Genomic DNA, 24,678 nt, shown 5'->3' on the forward strand with positions numbered 1-24,678 from the left:
AGCACGGAGGGGACTGGTGAGGACTCCCTGCTACCTCTGCAGTAGCTGGGCAGGGCTGGAAAGACCCTTGGACTTGGGGTTAAGACATCTCAGCTCTGTCATTGATGAGTTCTGTGACTCTGGACAAGTCACTTTCCCTCTCTGAACTGTCTTCTCCCATCTGTAGAGTGGGATTATAAAACATCTACCCTGCAGCTTGTTGTGCAATAAAGGGCTGTTGTGCCCAGGAAAGTGCTCTGTGCATGGCAAGGCACTGGCCAGAGGGTGAGGTGGCATTCCTTACAGACTTCCTGTTGTATCCCTCACCCACCTCCTGATGTGGCTGGTGCGTCGCCCTATTACACCTCCTTCGTCTCTTACCTCTCTGTCATGGCCACCTGCTCCAGCATGGCAGAACCTGTGTTGGCCTTCCAGTTTCCAGAGATGGAGGTTCTCCTGTAGCAGAAAAATAACACTGAGGGCATTAGGACACCTGTCACTGCTCTGCTTTCCATCTTTGTTTTGGCTGTTAGGAGGCACCGATTCATATATGTGGCTCACATGATGGCATGTATTATTAGGTACACATCTTGTCCCCAGCTTTATTTGCCTTTTTAAAATTTTTCCTTTATGCTGTTGTTTTCTTTACTTGTTGGACTTTATTTGTCTTCTTCTAAGCCACTTCTGATATCTAAGAGTTAAGTTTCAAAAATGCCTACACCATCAAATGAAATCTCCCAAACCTTGGCCTCTTGGTTTTGTAAAGGAGAACTAGGGTAGTAGAGCCATTAGTGATCCTGGAATTTCTTGAGGGCTCCAAAATGTAGGAAAAATGATCCATGGAGAAAAGTGATCACTTTTTCATAGTGAAGGGCAGGAAGGCTTCCTGGCCTCAACACCCTCTCTATTTGTTTGCCTTTTCTTCTTCTTCTTCTCCTCCTTCTTCTTCTTCTTCTTCTTCTTCTTCTTCTTCTTCTTCTTTTAACTTTATTTATTTATTTTGACAAAGAAAGAGAGAGATAGTGTGCATATGTGCGTGTGAGTTGGGAAGAGACAGAGAGGGAGAGAGAGAATCCCAAGCAGGCTCTGTGCTGGCAGCGTGGAGCCTGATGAGACATGGGGCTCAAACCCAGGAACCATGAGATCATGACCCGAGCCAAAATCAAGAGTTGGATGCCCAAACAACTGAGCCACCCAAGCGCCCCTCGTTTGCCTTTTCTGCTCTAGCAACAGCTGACCTCCCTTGCAGTGCTCCAATGCCACAGATTTCTCCTGTCAAGGCTTTTACTCATATTCTTCCCTTTGCCTGATCCAGTCTTTGTCTCCATTTTTGCCTCCCTAAAACCTACTCATCCTTCACGTTTCGTGGTATGTGGCTTCCCAACTATCCACCTCCCTGACAAGAGTAGACATGCCTATACCAATGTTTAGTAATGCTTATCTCACTTGGAATGACTGCTTTCATGTCCAGTCTTCCCTGAGGGCAGGGACATATGTGACTCATCCCCTTTCCCCCCAGTGTCCAGTGGGACCCGGCATGTAGTAGGTACCCAGTAACTAACTGCTGGGTGAGGAACTGTGTATATTGGGGAAGAATCGAGACAGATGATCTCCAGGGGCTGATCTGGACTCAGTAAAGCCTAAATGGGTGCAAGCAAGGTAGCAGAGGTGAAGTTTTCTGTTTTGTGGCCAAGGGAAGGCATGTGGTTAAAGTGAAAGGGTGAACTGGGAGGAGGAATTGCTACACAAATATACCCTTCTAAAAGAGAAAATAAAATGCATCTGAAGACAACAGATGCTGAGAATTTATAATGGCCAACAGGAGCTAGAATTGCTAAGGGGTGCAGTGACATCGATAAGCTTTATGCCAGTTCAGTTCAGCCCATCTTGATTCAATTCAATTTGGCAAACACTCATTGGGCCACCCTATGTCCTGGATACTGGACTAGGCTCAGTGTGCAGAGATGACCCCATCCTAAGGCTGGTCTCTACCTGGAAGGGTGGACTAGTTTGAAACCAGAGTGGAGGTGTGGTAAGGTTAGCAGCGTACCTGAGGAGTGAGCGGGGAGCCCTGGGAAAGCAAAGGAGAAACCAGACTCACTCAATGTGACCCCAGAAGGTAACCACGGAATGTGCCTTGGAGGATGGTAGGGTTGGTATAGTGGGATCTGTATGGTGGTAAGAGAAGGTAAGAACTGACGTGGGTCAGACAGATGCAAGTTTGAATCTTGGTTCCAGCATTTTCTAGCTGCATAACCATGCATATCTCTGAGTCTTTAAATGAGAGTGATCTCCATCCCGATATATTGTGTGGGCTAAAGGAAATATTCCCATAAATATCTTAGTACAGTGGGTGCTACTATTGTTTTTTAGTAAGCAGAGACACAAGAAGAAGGCACTGCAATGCCAGAAGGAGCAGAAACACAAGCCAGATTGCTCTCCTTCCAAGAAAATAATGATAGGGAGAGTTGCTATTCAATGAGTGCTTTCTATGTCTGAGACATGGGTCTAAGGTCTCTATAAGCACTAACTTATTTCAGGCTTACAAAACCTCATGAGGAAGACTTACTATTATTATCATTCCCACTTAGTGACAGAAGCCACCAAACCATATATGAGAAACTCCGTGCTCTGCACCATGACTCTCCATGGTGGAACCCATCACAGGCTAGGGAAAAAGAGTCAGTTGGTCCAAATGTGATGCACCTGCTGGAATGTAGGACAGAATGTAGACTTCGACAGGAGAATCTACCTATATTCCAAATGTATGATGTTGACTCCCTTGCTGAAGAGAGTGGGGGTGGGTGGTAAGGTGCGGTCCCAAGTAACCTTGGTTGTGAGTGGAGGCTGTATGACTAGATATAAAAGGAGCCATACATGAACACTGTACTGCACTGGATGAAGCTTTTTCCCACGGGGCTCCAAGTTAATGGTTCTGCAATTGTATTGGGATCAAACAAATAAGTAAATAGACGGCAGATGGTAGGAGCCAGGTATTTCCCTGTTTGGTTGGGAAGTTCTAGATAAGCAATCTGGAAAGGCTGAGATGATTCATGTGGTACTAGATGAGAGTCAGACACATCGATATGAACTCTCTCTAGCTTTAGATAGAGCTGGTTATATATAGAAATAATTACAGATACGTGAGCATACAGGGGTTAAGGGACACATGTATATTTCCTAGCTCTGTCTGCTGAGAGGCCTTGGAAACAATGACAGCCCAGTAGCAACAAGGCAAAGGCCTGTGTGCAGGGCAGGAAGTGGGCCAGAAAGGAGGTTGGGGGCGGAGAGGATGCTGTATGCTGAGGTCTGACATGAACCCCCTCCCTCGGACCGGGGCCAACCCAGGGTCCAGGAAAAGCCATAACTAATGACAAATTGGAGCTGCCAGGGCAGAAAGGCTCAGCATAAAGAATGCGGCAATGAGCTAATCTTCAAGAAGAGAAACTGGGACAAGGTGTCGTCAATGTCAAGTGGAAATGCGAACAATGAGGAGAGGAGGGAAGTGATATCATGACGGATTGGTTGCAGGCCTCAGGAATGCCCTGGACTGCTGCACTGGAACATTCCCCAACTCAGAGGGGGCAGGGAAGAGCCGATCTTATCACCCTGAGGGATCTGAGAGCAGTGACGGGTCTGGCCTGGCTCATGGGTGGAAGAAAGAGCAAAAGAATTCCTGGAGAACGGGCTCCATCCCTTCTCTGGGAATCTTTCTTTACCAGGTCAACTGCCAGCATCTTGTGCAGCCCACAAAACCTAAAATTAACATCTGGCCCCTTCACACAGAAAGTTTGCTGACCCCTAGTCTAGGCAACCCAGGTAGTGCCAGAGCAACCCTTGGTAATACATAAATGGATGTGTCTGGCTGTGGTCAATAAAACTTTATTTACAGAAACAGGTGGCAGCTGGATTTAGCCTGTGGGCTGTGGTTTGCTGACCCTGGCCTAGAGCACAAGCTCCACTGTATAGCAGCATACAGAGAGATTTCCAACTGTCCATGGCTAGCCATTGCCGTCCTCACATATGGAGCCATGCACACAGTCAGCGCTCCATTAATGCTTGGCAACCCGGCACTGGTTGGCTCTCTGGGGTCTTGTCATTTTAAGCAGAACCAACAACCACATTCCAAAGTGAGACCCAGAAAGGCCTTGGAGCAGATAAGACCTCCCACCTATTCAAGGACTCATGACCGCAGCAGCTCCAGTGTGAGTCATCCTTTGCCAGCACTACCCCTGGGGTGAACGTGTGCTGGATTTTCTGGCATCCATTCCTCCTTCCTTTGTCATGGCACCTCAGTTTCCCCTGGGGGAATGACCCCACCCAAATGGCATTCATCTTGGTGGGACTCTCCATACTGGTTTTCTGCCTTTCTCTAATCAGTAAGCATGTGACCTAAGTTGGATTAATCAGCACTGTTTCCATGGAATCACAACCTTGAGTTAAGCACTGAAAGTGATTCGGGCAGATTCATGTCCCAGTGGGGGTGCCATGAAGATTGCCTGTTGCTTCTGGACACCCAGAGTCCTGGAGCTGCCCTGGATCCTTATCTTTCTGAAATTGATAGTTTCGTGGTTTTGTTTTTAGAGTTTCTGATCATTCATGGTTTTCTAATAAAATCCCTTTGAAAAACTCCCTCAGGTTAGTCAGATGTGGTTATTGTTGCCTGCAGCTGGAGAGATCTGGTGTAATCTCCTAATTAGTCTTATTAGTTCCAGAGAACCCCTTTGCGGCCCATGGCTCCAGAACCATCTTTTTATAAATACAGGTCAGATGATGCCACTTCTCTGCTCAGAAGAGAATAGAACAAAAGCCCCAAGCCCTCAGCACGGCATTCAAGACCCTCCTTGATTTGTCCCCAGGTTTCTCTTTCAGCTTGGTCTCCTATGGCTTACATCCCATACATACTCAAAGTTCCCTCAAACATGCCACATGTCTGACTTGCTCTGGGAGAAACAGCTCTTTTTGGGTAGACAGATGTCTACCCTGGGATGCTTAGCTGTACTGACCAGAGAGGAAGGCAGTAAGGAGACATAAAGGGAGAATAACGATGTGCTGAAGGGTCTCTGCCCTGGGGTGGAGGAGACTGGCCTGAACATGTATCTCTAATCACTGTTCCTCCTACACTCTCCTCCCACCCTTCCTCCCAGCCCCCTAGCCCCCACCCAGGAACTCACATGTAAGCCTTGTAGTTGGATCCAATTTTCTGGATGCGGATGTCGTACTTCGAGTCAATGAAGGCCTCAGTGGTGGCATAGGTTTTGGCCATTGCCACCATGCTGGTGATGTCCTGGTAGTCATGCTGGTTTTCTACTTTGATCTGTGTGGGAAGATGAGGGGGTGAGTGCCACCTGCCCAGCGATCATGGAGCACCTACCCAACGCCAAGACCCAGGGTTCCGTATATAGTGACCTTGAGAAAGTCACCTGCCTAGCAGAAGAGACAGACATGGGAAACTAGTCATTCCACTAGAATGTAGAGGAGGAAGGGAACATTCCATCTGGCTGGTCAGGAGAATCTTTATAGAACAGGTGAGCTCTGAACAGAGTTTGAAAGAATAAATACATGTTTCAGGAGGGGCATTTCTCTGGAGGATAGAGAGGGCGGGCAAAGCAGAGGCAGGGGAGCCACTGGGGAGCAGGAATGGGCAAGTGGTTCAGACTGGCCGACAGGGCAGGATGGTGAGGGATGGCTGAAGTGGGTTGTCAGGAAGCAGGCCTTGGGGGACTTCAGCCACTTTGGTAAGAGGCTGAAGGGTCTGGAAAACCACTGGAAGAATTGGAGGAGTTGAAACAAGAAAGTAGCCTCACTGTATTTTAGAAAAATCCCTCAAGTAGTTATATAGTGGGTTGAATGGAGGGTTGAATGTGACATGGGATAGAGACCAGTTAGGAAAAAGGGACTGTATGTATATGTGCACATGGTATGTATGTGCTGGGTGTGTGCATGTGGGTGGTATGTATGTGTCGTTTGTGGGAGACATGCATGTAGCGTGTGGGGGACATGTGTGTGGCACACAGGTACAGTGTTTGTGGTGTATTTGGTGCGTTTGCATGTGTAAGATGTGTGTTGTATGTGGTGCTCGTGTGTGCAAGCAGTGTGTGTGCATGTGTGCATGCGTGTGTATACACTGGACAAGGTTAGTTGTGCTTGGCCTAAGGCCTGGGAGAGAAACTCGCACTGTTTACTTAGCTGAGGCCAGGAACACGAATTTGGGCCCTGGGGTCAAGGAGAGATCCCAGGAGAACTTCCAAGGCCAAATGCAGGGGACCAAGCCAAGGCTCTTTGTGCTCTCAAGACAGAACAGAGGCTGACTGCAACTGGCTATGAACAGCTGGGAGGGCTGCCCCTTCCCATGTCACTTCCGCCTGGACAGCAGAGGGTTCTGATGTTGGGCCAGAGGCAGGGGAAGCCCAAATTCCCTGGTGGGGGTTGGCCAAGTGCTAGGAAGCTTGTGGGGGTGCTGTTCTGTCCCTACGGTCTCTCCTTAAGGCTCAACCCATACCCTGACAACTCCATCCCTCCAGGACAATGCCCACCTACAGCCCACAACTTACAAAACAGCTTCACAGTTCTCTCCTGGGACACAGAATAGGGTTGCGAGGTGGGCAGCATGGGCATTAGTATGGTCATTTAACAGATACAGAAACATATCTCTTGCCTTGTCTAAGGCCATATGGCAGCTAAGCACAGAGCTGGGAAGGAAGCTCGGGACTCCAAGAGCACAACTGTTCTTCAAACCATCTTCAGGGTATCTGCAGGTGCATACCTCCTGTTGCACCCCCACAGATGGGAAATAATGACGGGGAGTGAGGCTTGGTGCACCTTCCCTTTTTTTGGCTCTCAGAGAGTCCCAGCCTCGCAGCCATGGCTCTGAGTCCCACTTTGCAGAGAAGATAAAAGTGGCCAAGCAAGAGTTCCCTATTTTCTATTCCTTTCCAAGCTCACCAGCTTTCTGCTTCTTCCTCTGGGTGGCCGTGTGCTGCCTCCCAACCCTGGCTGAACCTGTCCTTTGTTCTAGGTCTTCCTAGACTGACTGCTCACTGGCCCCTCCTCCTGCAGCAGGAGGACCCTTAAGCTCATCTGGGTATCTAGTCTCTCAGCGAAAGACAGCTTTGTTCCAGTCTCCCTCACAGGTAGATATGGCCAAGTCTCAGAGTCTGGTCGATGAACACGCGAGTGGTAGTTGCTGTGAGCACCTCTGAGTGCTGCCTTTATGACAAAGGGAATCTCCCCTTTCTCTTTTCCTTCTTCTACCTGGCATCTCAGACCCCAGGATGGAAGCTGCATGTTGAAGATGGCTGAGTAATAAGGTGGATGGAACCTGGATTCCCAACACCATGGAGTCCCCAAATCTGCCCTTGACTGAGCATGCTCAGACTCTTACATGAAAAAGTAGATTTTAATCTTGTTTAAGTCGCTGCTATGTTGGTGTTTGCTGAGGCAGTCACACTACATTCCTGCCTTATCTTCTTTATCTTTGGCTCTCTGTTGATGCTTTATCCTTTGGGTCGACATGATCATGGGAATCATAGATTCTCTTCGAATTGTTTCTGCTTTTCAATACCCTGGGGCCTCACTGTCCTCGGTGTGTCCCTCCACGTTTCCCACTCACCCCTAAACCCACCGTCTTCAGATTTCATTCCCTTCCATTCCGCTGAAACTGATTTGGCAAAGGTCACCTGTCACCTCCTCACTGGCAAATCCAATAGCGTTCTTTTGACTGGCATCCCGTTGGGCATTCCATGACATTCGAAATTGCTGAGCTTTTTGAAACTCGGTTTCTACCCCACTACTCTCTTCTGGTTCTCTTTTTTCCCACCAACTTCTTCACTTTATTGCCTCCTCTTCCTCCAACTTCCCCTTTAAGGATCAGAGTGTTTCCTCTTCAGCCAACATTTGTGATCCGGTAGAAAGAATTAAAGTTACCAACATAAAACAATGGGTGGGAGACAGCTTGTTTAATTCAGTTCTATCAATGGGTGGCTCTGGAAAGGACCAGAACTTCTTCTGCTCCTCGGTTTCCTAGACAGCACAGCATACACTGCAGAGTGTCTCGTAGACTTCTAGCTCTCCACAATGTCCCTTCTTTTCTACAGTCATGAAGCACCCAACCTGGGGGCATATGACCTCTCACAGAATAAATATCACACTTCCCCATCTCCCTGGCACCTGTGTGTGCCCATGTGATCATGTTTTCTGCTTCTGTGAGCAGAAGTGGGGCCCGAACTTCCAGGCCTATCATTAAAGGGAAGGGCAGGGCTTTTCCTCTTCCTGCTGGCTGGAGTGTGGACCATCTATGACCTTGTGGCTGAAAAGCAACAGCTCAGGAGCGAATGATCAACAAGATGGAAGGAGCCTGGGTCCTTAAAACCAGGGAAGCTCCACAGGAACCCTGGGCTGCTCTTGCCCAGACCACTGTGTGAGAAAGTCCTGGATTATTGAGGCCACCTTAGGTCTTTGTTACACAGCTGAACTTTGTCCCAATTATTACAGGAGCCCTAAGTACATATTTGCTGAATGCTTCAAGCATGCATTCATTTATTCACAGGATAGACAAAAGAGCACAAAGAGAGACAGTGTAGACATAAGGGTTTAATTAATTAATTAATTAGCTAATTAATTAGTGGTCAGCCCAACCTCTTTTTGTGCTCCTTTTTGAGTGTTTCGGGGTGGGGGGTGCCCATCCTCCCCTCTCCAGGAGTGAGGATATAACTCAGGTTTCTTATATATGGGCTCTTCTAACACCCAAGGACAAGCCCCGACCTGATGTGCCTCGCCATTTTATGGTCTTTTCCTAACAGAGGGCCTCCGAATTGTGTGATGTCTGGGCCCCAAAAAAGCTCAGCTCTACCCCTGGCTCCACCCATGTCTGCCTCCCATCACACTGTCGGCTTCTGAAGGACAGACGATGTGTCTCCCTCCCAGTCATAACACAGGTGCCTGGCACGTTACAGATGTGCCAAACATGTTTGCGGGATCACATTTAAGAAGGCTGGATAAAGATCCACTTGTAACTTGGGAGAGGGCAGGAGAATGGAAGGAAGGATGTGGGAGTTTGGGAAAAGGCCAAGAAAATGTGTCTCAGGAACACGTGTCTTTTTCAAGGTGAATTTTTCTGTAAATGCTCGGCCTGGATCCTGCACTCTCTGAGGTTTGTCCTTCTGTCATGAGAACCTGACTGAGTCAGAACCTCAGGAGAAGTGGGCAGGGGGCCTGGAGCCGGGTGGGTGGGTGCTGGAGGGGACTCTGGCATGGTCCTCAGGCAAGAGGCTAGGCGGGGTCAGAGGGAATTGAGGACGGGCAGCCACAGGGATGGTGAAATGGTTGTTGGCCTGGGGAGGGAGTCTTGGCACTCTGCTTTATTTACTAGCTGGAAACCCCTCCAAATATTCACAGAGACAAGCTGAAAACAGGAAGTCCTAAATGAGCTGTGATTCAAGATTACCCATTTGCTGCTCTGGGAACCTGCAGTGGGGTCACCATGGACTCCCTGACTCTGAAGCCTCACACCCACGTCCCCACCTCCCACTCCCCTCCTCTCCCTTCCCTGTCTTTTCTCTTCTTTCCCTTTTTCTCTGCCTTCCTGGTCTTTGCTCTCTCTCCCCTACACTGCTCTACCTGCTGTTGTGTGTTTGTGTGTATGCATTTGCTTCATCCTGAGGGTGAGCAAAGTGGGAGCATGGAAACAGAGAGGGTGGAAAGGGAGGGAAACTGGAGAGAGGGGTCAAGGAGTTCTGAATCTCCTTGACAGGCTTAACCTCAGAGGTCTCCTATTCCAGCCTAAGATGGGCCAGTCATTTTCTCCATCTTTGGTAGATTGTCTGCATTTGCTTGAACACCTCCAATAACAGGGAGCTCATTACTGAGCAAGGGGGAACTTGTTCTACGGTATATTACAGCCAGAGTGAATGAATGGTCCCAGTTATTGATTACACAGGGTAATTCTCAGCCCTCAGCCTTGTGTCTGCTCTTCATGCACTTGAGGAGAGCCAGTCAGGTATGCCGAAGTCACTCTTCTTTAACTCACCTTCATGTGAGCAGGTTCCAGAGCCTTTTACTACCTTGAAATGCTCTCATTTGACAATGTCTTAAATTACGTGGTGCCCGGAATCACCAGCCGAGACTGGTTAAGACTGTACCTCCCTCTGTGTGGAATAGATCTGGCATAGTCCTGCCTCAGTGCCTTTGCACCTGCTGTGCCTTGCTTGCATGGCTCACACCCTCACATTCAGGTCTCTGCTGCACATTACCTGTGCAGAGCTATCTTCCCTGACCACCAGATGTGGGGTGACTCCTCCCACCCAGTACTTGTCATCCATCATACCCCGCTTAATTTTTGTCCATGGTGCTTCCACCACACTTCACACCATTATCTATTTATTTGTTTGTTGTCTCTCTTCCCTACTGTTCTACTAGGATGTAAGCCTTGCAAGAGCACTGCTGGATTTCAAGCACCTATAACAGCACTTAGGGAACAACAAGCACCCGATAGATTCAGTTAATGATTGAATAAATACATCTAAGTGTTTACAGATATGTGTGGAGTGCCCATTATATCCAGATCATTACTGACTGTTTTTCCAGATACTATGCTGGAGGCTGGGGGTACAATAGGGAAAAAGAGATTTATGATTTTTATCCAAATGGAGCTTTGAACCTATTCATTACTTGCTCCTATTAATGTACCTTCATACAATGTTAGTTTTTCTAAGATCCATATGGGGCTTGCTCTAAGCTAATGTCTTCAGGTCATTTTAAAACACAAGATCCTGATCATTCACATCTCTCTGAGCGTGTACTTGAGTGGATTTAGTCCCAGAGCAGGACTTTATATTTCCCGCTGTAAATGTAAGGCTCTCATGTTTTCATCGATCCCGTCACCTTCTAATATTTACTCTGTCATCGAACCTGCTAACTATCCCTCTCAGCTCCATTCATGGTTTTGGTGCACCCTTCCCACACCTAGATCCAGCTGTTTGATCTTATTTAAGTCACTTCTCTGAGCTTTCGTTTCCTTATCTGTTAAATGTGATAACAACTACCTTGCAGGATTATTATGATTTATTATTATTTTTAAAAAATAATTATTTAAGTGTTCATTTATTTTTTGAGACAGAGACACAGAGTGCAAGCAGGGAGGGACAGAGAGAGGGGGAGACACAGAATCCAAAGCAGGCTCCAGGTTCTGAGCTGTCAGCACAGAACCTGACGCGGGGCTCGAACTGATGAACCGTGAGAACATGAACTGAGCTGAGGTTGGATGCTTAGCTGACTGAGTTGTCCAGGTGCCTCGGATTATGATTTTTCAATGAAAGTATGAATGTCAAAGGACCTACGAAGCATAGTGTCCGGCACCTAGTAGGTACTCAATAAAAGATCATTCTCTTTAATTAAATAATCATTGTGATTCTTTGTTGACATTGAACCATCAATAAATACTTTTTTATATAGTTATTTACATAATTATTCATCCAGCTACAAGATCTATCTCCTGTATAATCACCCAAATTGATGAGGAAAAGTCTTTTTCAGATCAATTCTAGCTAATTAATGCAGAACTAGGACATCATCCTTCTGCAATGATCTCCCTAATGCAATAATGGATCTAGGCAACATTGATCAAGGCAAGACCTTTGGGAAAGGCTGATGGGGAACTTCCTAATGTGTGGATCAGGCAGACAATACCTGAACTCACAGATCAGTCTTAAATCTCAAAAGACAGACATGACTGTGTCTACAGATAGGGAAGAGACACACCCACTACCAGCTATATTCTTGTCAAAACCCAGACCCTGAATCAGATCAAGTCTCTATATTCAACCATCAGTTTATAGGACACACAGACAATAAGAGAACACCATGGATCTATAATTGGCCAAATTCAGACTGTAGAAAATTCTACAAGAAAAGAGCTCCCCCCTCCTCCTTATAAATAAGTGACAAACCAACCACAGGAAAAGGAACTGTTACAGATCAAAAGAGACTTCTGTCATACCAACCACATCACGTATGAAGGCCTTGTTTGGATACAATGAGAATAAATCAATTAACAGGGAACTGTTGAACACTGACTATGTATTAGATGATATTAAAGAATTATTACTAATTTTTTTGTATCCTAGTGGTATTTGTCTTTGTTAAAGGGAAAAAGAAAAGGAGTCCTTATGTGTTGGAAACACATACTAAAATATTTATAGGTGAAGTTATGTGATATCTGAGATTTGCTTTAAAATAATCTGGTGAAAAGCATAAGAGACTCTTAAAAACTGAGAACAAACTGAGGGTTGATGGGGGTGGGAGAGAGGGGAGGGTGGGTGATGGGTATTGAGGAGGGCACCTTTTGGGATGAGCACTGGGTGTTGTATGGAAACAAATTTGACAATAAATTTCATATATTGAAAAAAAAATAAAGCTGACTGGGAAAAAAATAAAATAAAATAAAACTTGAATTCAGATGAAAAAAAAAAAAATAATCGGGTGATCCATAGAGACAGAAAGTAGATGTGTGGTTGCCAGGAGCTGAGAAGGGAGAATGAGGAATGACTTCTGCTGGATATGGGCTGATAAACACTTCTTAGAACAATGATGGTGATGGTTACACCTTGTGAATATACTTCAACACCACTGAATCGTACACTTTAGAAGGATGAATTTTATAGAATGAGAATTATATCTCATTTTAAAATAATGAAAAAGTATCGAGTGGCATTTGCGAGGATGTGTGGAGAGGTATGTAAAACCTAACTGACCATTAGTGAATAATGGTTGAAGTTGGGTGATTGGTACAGGGGGGATACAGTCTACCATTTTCTCTTCTGTTATGTGTATTTGAAAATTTCTGCAATGAAGTGTTTTAAAAAAAAAAGCAGGACTAAAAGAGAAAGACAAAAAGTGAGAACATAAAATTGTGCTTCAAATGAGGTTACAAGCCATATGGTAATACCTGGCTAGGGGTGTGTGACCCCCTTTGGTTGTGTTCATTGTAGGAAACTTTGGTCAGTTACTCAATTCAGTCTCCCTAAGAGGAAACCAGGTGCCTGAGAGAATTACAGCCATTCTTGGAATTAAAGTCCAGGTGAAATCTCCTGGGGCCCTCCTATAGGGGGCGCTGTGATGTGTAACAAACGTCAACAGCGCTCTCTTGATATTTGCTGTTTCTTATGATCCCCCTTACTGGAGGCTCATGTGCTTATGTCATCTTAAAGTGTGGTTTGAAGAAAGCAGTTGTGCAGATGGCCAGTAAGTGCAATCCAATGATCAGTTTGATCCCTTTTTTATAGTTTATTTTTATTTGAAAAACTAGTACATATATACACACACACAGCAAAATAAATAAATAAATAAATAAATAAATAAATAAATAAAAGTCAAAGATGTAAAAATGAAATCTGGGAAAAAATAAGTATGTCTTTTACTCTAAACCCCAAGCCCCCTGGTGAAAAGATCTCTTTGTACTCTTCTGGAAATATTCTACGAATAGAATAGTGTACGAGGCTGTAAGATGAGTCTCTTCTTGTCTGTGATGGTTAATTTTATGTGTCAAGTTGGCTGGGCCATGGTGCTCAGATATTTGGTCAAATATTATTCCGGATGTTTCTGCGAGGGGCTTTCGGTTGAGATTTACATTTATTTATTTATTTATTTATTTATTTATTTATTTATTTTTAATATGAAATTTATTGTCAAATCGGTTTCCATACAACACCCAGTGCTCATCCCAACAGGTGCACTCCTCAATACCCATCACCTACCCACCCCTCCCTCCCATCAACCCTCAGTTTGTTCTCAATTTTTAAGAGTCTCTTATGTTTTGGCTGCCTCCCTCTCTAACCTTTTTTTTTTTCCCTTTCCCTCCCCCATGGTCTTCTGTTAAGTTTCTCAGGATCCACATAAGAGTGAAAACATATGGTTTATATACACAATGGAATACTATGTGGAGATTTACATTTAAATCGCTGGGCTTTTGAAGTAAGCAGATTGCCCTCCATAATCTGAGTGGGCTTCATCCGATCAGCTGAAGGCCTGAATAGATCAAAATTCAGCATCTTCAGCCTACCAGTTTACTCTGCAGAGTTTGGACTTACCTGATCCCCCACAATCGTGTGAGCAAATTCCTTAAAATAAACCTCTTTGTCTACCTATATACACTTATTGCTTCTGTCTCTCTGGACAAATGCACTGTTTCAGTTACAGCTGAAGCAAGAAGAGACAAAGGTGCCACCTTCCAAAGTAAGCTGGGACAGAGACCTCTGTGGCCAACAATAGGGTAGACTTACACACATTGATATAACAAGGTTGGGTGGGTAGAGAGTCAAGATTGTGAGGTGATGATTTCCTTGGAGAAAGCTGTGTCAGCCTACTACTCCCCCTGATACGTCTGGTAAGAGCAGCAGTGGGACGCTCAGCAAGCCTGATATGTGTCTTAGCAGCAAGACAGGGCTGGTGCGCTGGAGCTGATGCCCTCCCAGGCCACCTGTGGCTGAGCATCCCAGACGCTGCTGTATCCAGGCTAGGAAAATGAGTGCTTCCTGTTAACCACAGGTGAGCTGTGTGGGAGAGAGGCCAGCCCTGAGCCATTTAAAATCCTGCATGGAGGGAGCACTGGCTAGAGAGGAGATACTGCCACCTCCAATGTCACCACCCTGGTCCAAGCCACCATCATATCTCATTGGGCCACTGTAATCATCTTCTTTTAAAATTCCTCTTGCCCAAGCCAAACCTCAGATCGATTGCTTTAGCATCTCTGGGTGTGGGCCAAGGCATCAGTATTTCTGGAAGCTCCCCAGGCAGTTGTGTGCAGCCCAGGTTGCAAAGCATGACACTATATGATCTGGGTCCTGCTTATTTCTCTTTTGCACCCAGCCAAACTTGTCCCTGCCTCACTGCCTCTGTCCTTGCTGTTCCCTCCTCTTGGAACACTTTTCCTGAATACCTTCTAATGGCCTGCCTCTTCAGGTCTCAGTCCAGATGACCCCTTAGTGGAGGCTTTTCCAACTCTCTGACATAAAGCGGCCCCCTTCCTTGCCCACTCTAGGAAGTCTCTACCAAATTACCCAGGTTTATTACTATTACTTCTTTTCTTACCATCTTTGACTATCTGAAATTACTTATCTGCTAATGTGCTTATTGTTTCTCCCCTCTGCAAAAGATGTAAACTAACAAGACCAGGGACCTTCTGTGTCTGGCTAGAGAGACAATATAACAGTGTTCAAGAATGCAAACTCTGGGATGCCTGGGTGGCTGAGTCGGTTGAACAACCAACTCTTGATTTCAGCTTAGGTCATGATCTCATGGTTGTGGGATCGAGCCCTGCGTCGGGCTCTACGCTGGGCGTGAAGCCTGCTTAAGCTTCCCTCTCTCTCAAAAAATAAAAAAAATAAAAATTAAAAAAAAAATAAAACAAACATCCTTATATATATATAAAAAATGCAAGCTCAAATCCCAGCTTCATCATCTATTATCTGTGTGACTTTGGGGAAGTAACTTAGCCCGTCTGTGTCTCTTTCCTTATCAGCAAAATGTTGGATAACTTGTTGATGTAAAGTAGTCACTCCACCTCAAATGTGGATCACTCGCCAGATTGCTATTGAACATGATTGGATTGTTGTTGTGCATTAAGTAAGATACCACATGTAAATGATTTGGAAGAATGCTTGGTCCCTCACAAGCATTCAATACATGTTAAGCTCTTATGATTATTATCATTCCCTCTTGTACCCTTGACAACCAGTATAGTGCTTGGCACACAGTAGGAACTCAACAAATGTTTGCTGAAAGAGCAAAGGAAGGGCCTGTCATGGTAACAGCTGAGTGAAGGGAGTCTAGGCAGCAGGAAAAAGCAAGTGCAATAGCCCTGAGGCTGATGGTACTTATTGAAAAGAGACTCACAAACAACAGATAATTGGGCCTTAACATCTTCTTGTGGAAGCTGAGAGCTAATAGGGTTTCATGCTTTGAACAGGGGCAATCCCATCTCCCTATACAGATGAACACAAACAATGGGGTCATGACCCTTCCCAGAAAATGGTCTGGAATCGACCCGAGACACATGAGTGACTGAAGTCTACTGCCCTATTTCAATAGCCTAGAAAACATTTCAGGCAAATGTGACCAGGGGCTCACCCCGGCCAGATCCATCTCCATTGAGTTCCCATAGGAGGCCCGGTGTGGAACATGCTTCTTCCTGGTATGATGGCCCAGACCAGCTTATTTTCTTCAAACAAAGATAAATAACTACATGAGGCAATTTACGGAACCAGGTCATTTATGAATAAGCTAAAAGTTGGGAGGAAAGCTACCAGAAGTAATAACTGTAGCTTCAGAACACTTGCTCTGTGGTCTCTCTTTTTGGCGATGATCAGCTAGCAGGGCCAGCTGGACATTCAGGCCACTCCTAGCTTAAGATAATAAACCGTAACCTGGTGCACAAATGGATGCTTGTTTTTCTGTGTTTATAACAGGTAGGCATACATCCAGCTCATTCCAGACTGGCGTTCACTCATTAAGAAACTAGTTAGATGGGGTGAAGAGGGACGGGCTGAATCTCCGTTTTCCCTCCCAGTAAATTTTTACCAGTCTTGCAGCTCCTGGACTCTCGAGGCAGGATTAAGTATAGGTTCTGTGCGTGTATCGCTAATGTCAGGCCATGCTTACAGGTTAGCTCAGAATTAATTCCCGAGGTAGGCACTGAAAGCTCAAAAGAGGTAGGTAAGAGTTGCTATAACCTAATGGAGAAGTTCCCAGACTTTCTGGGTTCATGGCTTCCATCTTAGGAACTATTTCACGACCTTCCTAGGCCAAAAGAAATACCAAGCACTTTTAATTATTAAGTACTTAGAGATAAATAGCTTACTAAGTACTTATTTCCTAACAACTTGGTAATGGTTCGAAAAAAACACACATAATGTTTTTACTTCCTTTAAAATAACTACAATTACTTATTAATATGACATGTGTGCTTGTTGGGCACACATGTGATATGCCCAAATCCTCAAACCTTGGAATTGGATCGGACACCATTACCGTCATTTCCTGTTCCACACTGATGTTCACATGGTACTTGCTTTTTTAGCACAACCACCACCAAAAACCCAGCTTTGCAAAGACGTGATGTCACTGAACAGAACATGTTGTAATCTGATGTTGAAATTGCGAACTACCTTGGCTAGTAATTTGCATGATGTCTGACAAATGTCGAGAATTGCTGTTCCCTTGAAAATTCAAAATATACCGTGCTGCCCCAGGGCGTCTGAATGCAGGGTTTGGGATCTGTGGACCTATGTTACTACTTTTGGCATTCTCCCCAGCAGTAAATAACACAAATCTCTGGTGCAATATCCCTGGCGAAAGCCTGCCTGTTTCTCATGGAAAATGGAGGTCTGAGAAACCAATGGGGGTGGAAATATCCAATGAACCAATCTATACTTCAACCCAGTCCACGCTTTAGGAAAATTAAAAGGGTACTACACTTTTTAAGATGGTATGTTGGCTCAAAAGGCCCATGTTCTTAGTGCAAAGGTGGTTTAGAGTAAGCTTGTTATTTAGAATAGTCCTTAAACATACCTGATATAAAATAAAATGTCATCCAAGGGCCATATTAAACAGATAATTAAGGCCTAGTCCCTGTCATTGAGGAACTCATTGTCCATGGAAGAGACAGATACACGGACAGTTCAACAGAGGGCTGCCCTGGGTGTGTAGCTGAGGGACCCGGGTACCTTCTGGGGTGAGGGGGGCAGGAAAGTTTTCCCAGATGAGGGGCTGGATACCCACCCGACTTTCCTTGTAATGATCATGGGGAGAAGGATGAGTTTAAGTTCAAAGTTTTATCTTCTTTTGGGTTTAAATTAGAAGTTTTGTCTCCTTTATTTTATGTATGTATGCATGTATGTATAGAGAGGGGGAGAGAGAAAGAGAGAGAGAGAGAGAGAGAGAGAGAGAGCAAGCTGGGGAGAGGGCAGAGGGAGAGAGAGAGAAAATCCCAAGCAGGCTCCATGCTCAGCACAGAGCCCCACACAGGACTTGATCCCACAACCCTGGGGTCAGGACATGAGCCCAAATCAAGATTCAGATGTTCAACTGACTGAGCCACCCCGGTGCCTCTTGTCTTCTTTTTTAAATGGCAAAGTAACAGTTCACAGTGATATTGTTATCGGGCTTTATTTATCTCCATATTGTATCGCTCAGTCTTTCGAGAAACCTTACCTATTTTTTAATGAGCACTAACTATGTGCCAGGAACGGTACTACACAGCTTACATATATTATGTCATTTGCTCTGGAAAAACAACCCTAAGGGCTTCTGGCCATGATGTAGCCACACAAGCCCTGTCTCTGTAAAGACATATAAAGCTAGAAAAAATGTACGAGGCGACTGTTTTGAGGCAGTGGAAATAGGCACTAATGAGGTGCAGTCCCTGAGAGAAGGGAAAGTCAGAGGGGGCACCCATGTTCTCCTGGCCCCTTTTCTAGCCTCATCTGTTACTCTCACTGGCCCGTGACGCTCCAACACAGGGTCTCCTGGCACCTCCTAAACACGACCTGCCTTTGGGCTTTTGCATATGCTGTTCTCCCTCCTCGGAAGGTTCTTTCCTTGTGTTCCTCTCGCAAGGCTGGCTTGCTGCCATTCCTCAAGCCCCTGTTTAAATGGTGCCACCTCCATCTTCTCTGAGAGCTCCACCATGCTGGTTTCCTTTTTAACAGCCTGTTCTCCTGCCTTGTACTGAATACAGTTTATAATCAGCTATCATCTGCTCATTTATATACTGTCTGCCTCTTGTTCTAGCTCATGACTTCTATACCTGGCACAGCACCTGGCATGCAGCAGGTGTTCAATAAAGGGAAGAAGGAAGGGAAGGAGGAAGGACACATTAGATCGTCCCCTCCCCTTCCTGGGGGGACATGGGGGATCAGGGAGTTAGGAGGAAGATGATGGAGACACAAGGAACTCCTCCTCTCCTTTTACAAAAGTTCCTGAAAAGTTCGTGAAGGATTTAGAACTTGAAGACTGCATGTGTCCACTGTATACCACCCCCGCCCCCGCCACCCTGTAACCTTGAGAGGGAGATGTTGTCCTCCCCCTCTTACAGATGAGGCTCAGAGAAGTGAACGACTTGTCCAGAATCCCCCAGCTTGTAAGTGGAAGGATGGACACTCACATCCAGGCCTGCTGAGTTCAGAACCCCATGATCTGTTCATGACACTGCCCTGCCCTGTTTAATGGCAAAGGATTGAAGCGACTTTTCTCTTTTCCTACCTTTTCCTTTCCCCACTTATCCTTGTCTGGCTCTTTTTCAAGTTCTACTGACAGATGGACTTGGGCTGGCAAAGTACAGTTCCTGAGAGCACAGTGGGGCAGATGGCCAGTCTCTTCCTGGAAGGACCCAGGGAGGGCAAGCTCTACCAGCCAAACTCCACAGCCAAGGTATCCCCCAGCTGGAACCATGGTCCTGATGATTCAACCCAAGAGCCCTCTGGCCAAGGCAGCCCATGCCAGGGGACCCCGGTGTGGCTGAGGCTCAGGGCTGAGTCACAGGGCAGTCTGCCACCACCTGAATCACCCGCTCCACCTCTGGCTGGAAAGAAGAGTCTGGGGGGCTGGGGTGGGGCCCTGGGCTGGGACTGTGTGTCTCATCCTATGAATAAATAATAATGATGATTGTAGTAACAACAATAATGCACAATGACAGCTACCTTTAGTGAGTGCTTTACGTGCCAGGTGCTATTCTAACAACTATGTATTAACTCACTCAGTCTTTATTATAATCCTATGCAGTAAGTACAATGATTTCCCCATTTCACACATGATAAAACCGTGGCCCAGCAAGGATATGTAATTGGCTGCAGGACCCAGGGCTGGCACGTGGAAGAGCTGAGATACTAACCAAGGTCTCTCGGACTCCGAAGCCCAGCCATTCATTTGACAAATGTTTTTCAAGCCCTTACTACAAGCCAGGCACTGTTACAATGGTGAGGTTGGGTGAGAAATCAATAGACAAATACATGACATGTTAGGCGGATACAAGTGTTACGGGGAAAAGAAATGAAGCTAAGGTGGGTAGGGCTTACTGGAGGTTAGGGTGGGGATGTTATTTCACACAGAGGTTTTTTGAGCCCTCCTTAAGAAGGTGGCATTGAGCAGAGGCCTGAAGGGAATGAAGGAACGAGTCACAGGCCTACCCTGGGCACAGAAGAGCAAGGGTTGAGACTGTGTGTACTTGACGAGTCATGAGGAGGCAGGTGTGCTTGTAGCCAACGGGCTGAGGCCAGAGGGGTGGATGTAGGTCAGGGCAGTGGGGAAGGGATACAAGTCACATAGGGTCTCAGAGCCAACGTGAGGACTTCAGTTTTTACTCTGAATGCCATGGGGCCCCAGGGAAAGTTGTGGGTAGGGACATGACATGATCTGACTTATGGTTTCAAAGGATCACTTTGCTATGAGGAGACCAACGCAAGGGCTAAAAAGGCAGGAGATCTGTTGAAAAGCTAGTTTAATAATACAGTGATGACAGGGCTTAAACCAGGGTGGTAGTTTCTAGAACGGTTTTGAAGGCAGAGAGGAAAGGATTTGCTGCTGGGTAGGATGTGGGGTGCCAGAGGAATGCAGGACTGAAGAATGGCTTCAAGGGTTTCGGTTAGAGCAGTTGGAAGGATGGGTCCCCCTGCCCCCACTCTCCCTTTGCTCCCTCCTCAGATGGGAAAGGCTGTGGAAAACCTGAGGGCCTAGTTGCGTCCACTGTCAGATGTCCTGGTGGACACTTCTACATACAAATCTGGAGTTCACAAGGGAAGACTCAGGAGTCATGGATGTGCAGGTGGTACAGAAAGCTGTGGAACTGAACGAAATAGTCTACGGAGAGGGATGAGATCTGGAGGGGGATCCAGAAGTTAGAGGTTGGGGACATCAGAGGGAACTAGCAGAGGCACGGCAAAGGGGTTAGGAGGAGAACCTTAGGAGCCCTAGTGCTCTCTGCAGCACCATCCTGTTTGGAAAGCCAAGCAGGGCTTAGGGACCCCAGAGCCATTAACTTCTGTCCAGGAGAACGGGTCTGGGTGGCCGTTCAGGGGCCATGCGATCGTTCATCTGCCCCCTTCTCACCCTTTCCTTCCATTCTCTCTCCGCCCCTCACCTTGCTTTACCCTTCATCATCCCCTGCCTTGCTTCACCAAACACAGGGTTACACCTTCTCTTATGCCCCCTCATGCCTCCTCTGTGATAGGCACCGTGTTAGGCATGGGGGTGAATGTAGTTGAGGAAAGGGGCAGACCAGAAACAATGAACTGAAATCAGTTAGGATAAGAATCCTAACAAAAAGTGGTCCAGAAGCTTAGAATTTCTTGTGCTCGTGTGGTTTACAAAGCACCTTCCTGTTCAATTCTCTCCTGAGGTTGCTGAGGACAAGCCAGAGGTGCTCAGAGCAGGACATCAGGGAAGAGCTGCCATGTCATCCCCAGACTCCCATCTTGGGTTCCCTCCCGGCAGGGACAGAAGCAAGGCCAAGACAGGTCCTCCACGGTGGTGGCTGCCTTCTGCGCTGGGTGCCATGGTGTGCTACTGGGACCCCCCCTCCAGGATGGAAGTGCTCATTCCCCCAGCTGTCTGGTGTGGCTCGTGGCTGAGTGACTCTCCAGGAAGGGGCAAGGTCTTGCCCAAGATTATACCACATTCCCAGGGTAGCCCAGGTGCAGTGACTGACTGATGCAGGAGTTCAAAGGCCTGGCTTTCTTGTCACGATTTGTGACCATTTTGAAAACTCTCTGTGGGATTAGCTGAGGTCCCTCTTGTCACCGCCTTGAAGTTCACCCTCCTCTCCCCATCCTACTTCCCTCACTTCTCAAGTTGGGGTTCCCAGGTGCAGACTAATCCTGGAACAGACCCCAATAAACAACCCGTATTCAATTCCCACATCAGATTCTACCCACCATCCATTTCCCCACTTCCTCCATCCTAAGAGAACTCCAGTTCTGTTTAGGTTTCTACTCTCTCCAGCCAGCCATGGGCTTCAGCAGAACTGACCCTCCTCTCGACACAAAAGGCAGATACTGATTATCCTAAGTCAATCAGAAAACACAGTCCTCCTCTCTCAGTGGCCCAGGGATAGACACGTGAATAACCTGGCCCAATCCGACACAAGAGAATATCCTACTCCATGATGGATGTGAGCAGGGAAGCAGGAAATATATAACTCAGAAGGCCGCAGGCGCCTGCATGGGACTCGGGAAATGTCCAACAAGGAAGTTGAACCTGAGGCCAGCCGTCACAGACAGAAGGAGCCTAGGACCTTGATGCCTTCACCGAGATGCTAACCCTAGGCCTTCAGAGTGTTTAAGTCAGATCGAGGTAGAATTTTCTGCTATTTGCTGCCAAAATAATCCTGATACTGGGTGGATGCATTTACTGGCTACTGGCTGCCCAAACCTGCTTTGCTGGCCCGTGGGTGTGTCTGAGGGAAGCTATTCTTACTGAAGCTCCTGTCTGAGGGAGAATTTTTCACTCTGAAGGGACTTGGGGCCCCTGAGTTCTTTTCTTTAGCAGCAGAGTATACTTCTGGTGGGGGAAAGCAGTCGGTGTGTGTGTAAATCTCTTATTTCCAAACTGCGGCTTCCTTCCGTGTGTGGGGAGCAACACCTGTGGCCCCTCTGCCCTGGGTCACCCCTCCTCAGAGGGAGTGACCTACTCTGATCAGAGAGTTTGGAGGAGAAATGGGGCAAACAAAATAGCCCAGCCCATTCTCCTTTCCTTTCTCTTTGGGAGCTGTCTTTCCTACAAACAGCATATTTGCTGCATGTTTCCCAGATCATGTTTTTCAGGCAAGGTCCCTGAAAAACTTCCCCTGTGGGGAAGCCACATTGTGTTTGACAGGTAAGCCCAATTCAGGGGTTCACTAATGAGAAACCCATTTGTCTGCATACCTAAAGCCACATTCTTTGATATCTTTATTCCTCCTAAGGTGTTACATTTTATTTTTCAAATTCCTTACTATACCCCAATGCCTCACACAGAGCCTGCAACATGGCTGACTGGTTGTAGGAGCAAGGTCAAGCATGAGGTGGGCAGATGACCTTTAACGTCTCTTCCAGTCTGACACCCGAAGATTCTGTTATCTGACAAAGGGAAGTGCCCAGTCCTGTGGAAGAGACAACTTTTTTTGTCCCCTAACACTTGATTCCGAAAGGCATTTATTTAGTGGTTCCTCAGAAGAGAGCTTGCACAATGAATAACAAATAGAGCTATTACCAGTGGTTTTATAAAAGTCTCCAAAAGTTCCCCTGGCCCAACTGGAACCTCCTGCCCTTTCCTATCTTCCTTGTTTGCCCTGCTTTTTGGGCTAAGGAGAAGGCAGCGGGGCCCTCTCTCTCAGAACTCTTTAAGGTTTGATTTCTTTTCTTGCCCAACGTGATGCTTAGTAAATCTCCCTTTTGGGGCCTGAGGACTCGACCTTCAGGCAAGGCATCATCTCAGCTGGCTTGGAGGGGCATTACTCACCATGAAATGATCAGCCCCCTGAGTGACAGGCCCTGACAGGGAGCCTGTCTGCCAGGGTTCTCTGCCCAGCCCCTGCTCTGTCTGGGCTTCCACAGGGAGGGCCCGACCCTGGACTTGACCCATTCTACCTCCCTGTCAGCACTTCTTAGCTAAGCTGCCCCACCCTACTCTCTTTTCTGCCCGACAGGAGAATAAAGGAAGCCTCTGTGCCTCCCAGGCGGGATCAGATTCCAGACTGTTTGTAATGAAAACACACCAAGCCAAGCAAGCAAAGAAGATGCCCCCTCTGCTGTGCTTACTATTCAGTCTCACTGTGGACACTGAATTGCTTCAGGCCATGTCTGCAGGCAAGCACCCAGGGTCCTTCCTCCTCGTTGTTGGGATGCATCAGCCTGGGCTTTCCTGGCAAGGACACGTGGCCAATCAAAAAATGAGAATAAGAACACTCAGAACCGCGACGCTCAGACCCCAATTCTGACTGGGAGGGGATCTCCCTGGTGGTCTTGGACAAGTAACCTTCCCTCTCTGGACTCCTGGCTTCAAGAATTAACCATGCTAGCTGAGCTTAGAAAAGCAAGGCGAGGACAGCATTATTTGCAATAGCCAAGTTACAGAAGCAATCTAAGTGTCCGTCCTTGGAGGAAGGGATAAAGATGTTTTGTGCACGTGTGTGTGCACACACACACACACATACACCACACAGCACACACACACACACATGCACCACTCACACACATACCCTCCCCCCCACACACTGGAGAATTATTCAGCTAGGAAAAAGAAGGACATGTTTGCCCTTTGTGACATGGATGGACCTTGAGGGCATTACATTAAGTGACATAAGTCAGACACAGAAAGACAAATACCATATGATCTCACTTATACGTAGGATTTAAAAAAGCCAAACTCATGGAAATAGAGTGTACAATGGTGGTTATTTGGGCCTGGGGGTGGTATGGGGAACTGGAGAGGTGTTCAAGGGTAATGATATGCAACTAGAAGATGAATAATTTCTGGAGATCTAATGCACAGCATAGCGATTATAGACACAGTACTATATCGAGTAGTTCAAAGTTGTTAAGAAAAAAATCTTAAATGTTCTCACCACAAAAAAGAAATGATAATTATGTGATGTGATGGAGGTTTTGGCTACCTCGTGGTGGCAGTCATACTGCAATACAAAATATACCAAATCAACACATCATACACCTTAAA

General features: G+C 46.5%; 1 protein-coding gene across 2 annotated transcripts in view; it reads right to left on the reverse strand.

The window, feature by feature from the left end:
- Positions 1–24,678, reverse strand: part of SYN3 (synapsin III) — a 464,763-nt gene that overhangs the window by 24,784 nt on the left and 415,301 nt on the right. For both annotated transcript variants that reach the window (XM_027070900.2, XM_027070901.2), the window contains exons 8-9: positions 5,154–5,296; positions 361–435 (exon numbers count right to left, since the gene is read on the reverse strand). In XM_027070900.2, coding sequence (XP_026926701.2) covers positions 361–435; positions 5,154–5,296 — 218 coding nt within the window. The remainder of the gene's footprint in view (positions 1–360; positions 436–5,153; positions 5,297–24,678) is intronic.

This window comes from Acinonyx jubatus, chromosome B4 (genome assembly GCF_027475565.1).
Source record: "Acinonyx jubatus isolate Ajub_Pintada_27869175 chromosome B4, VMU_Ajub_asm_v1.0, whole genome shotgun sequence".
In the NCBI taxonomy this organism is placed as follows: Eukaryota; Metazoa; Chordata; class Mammalia; order Carnivora; family Felidae; genus Acinonyx; species Acinonyx jubatus.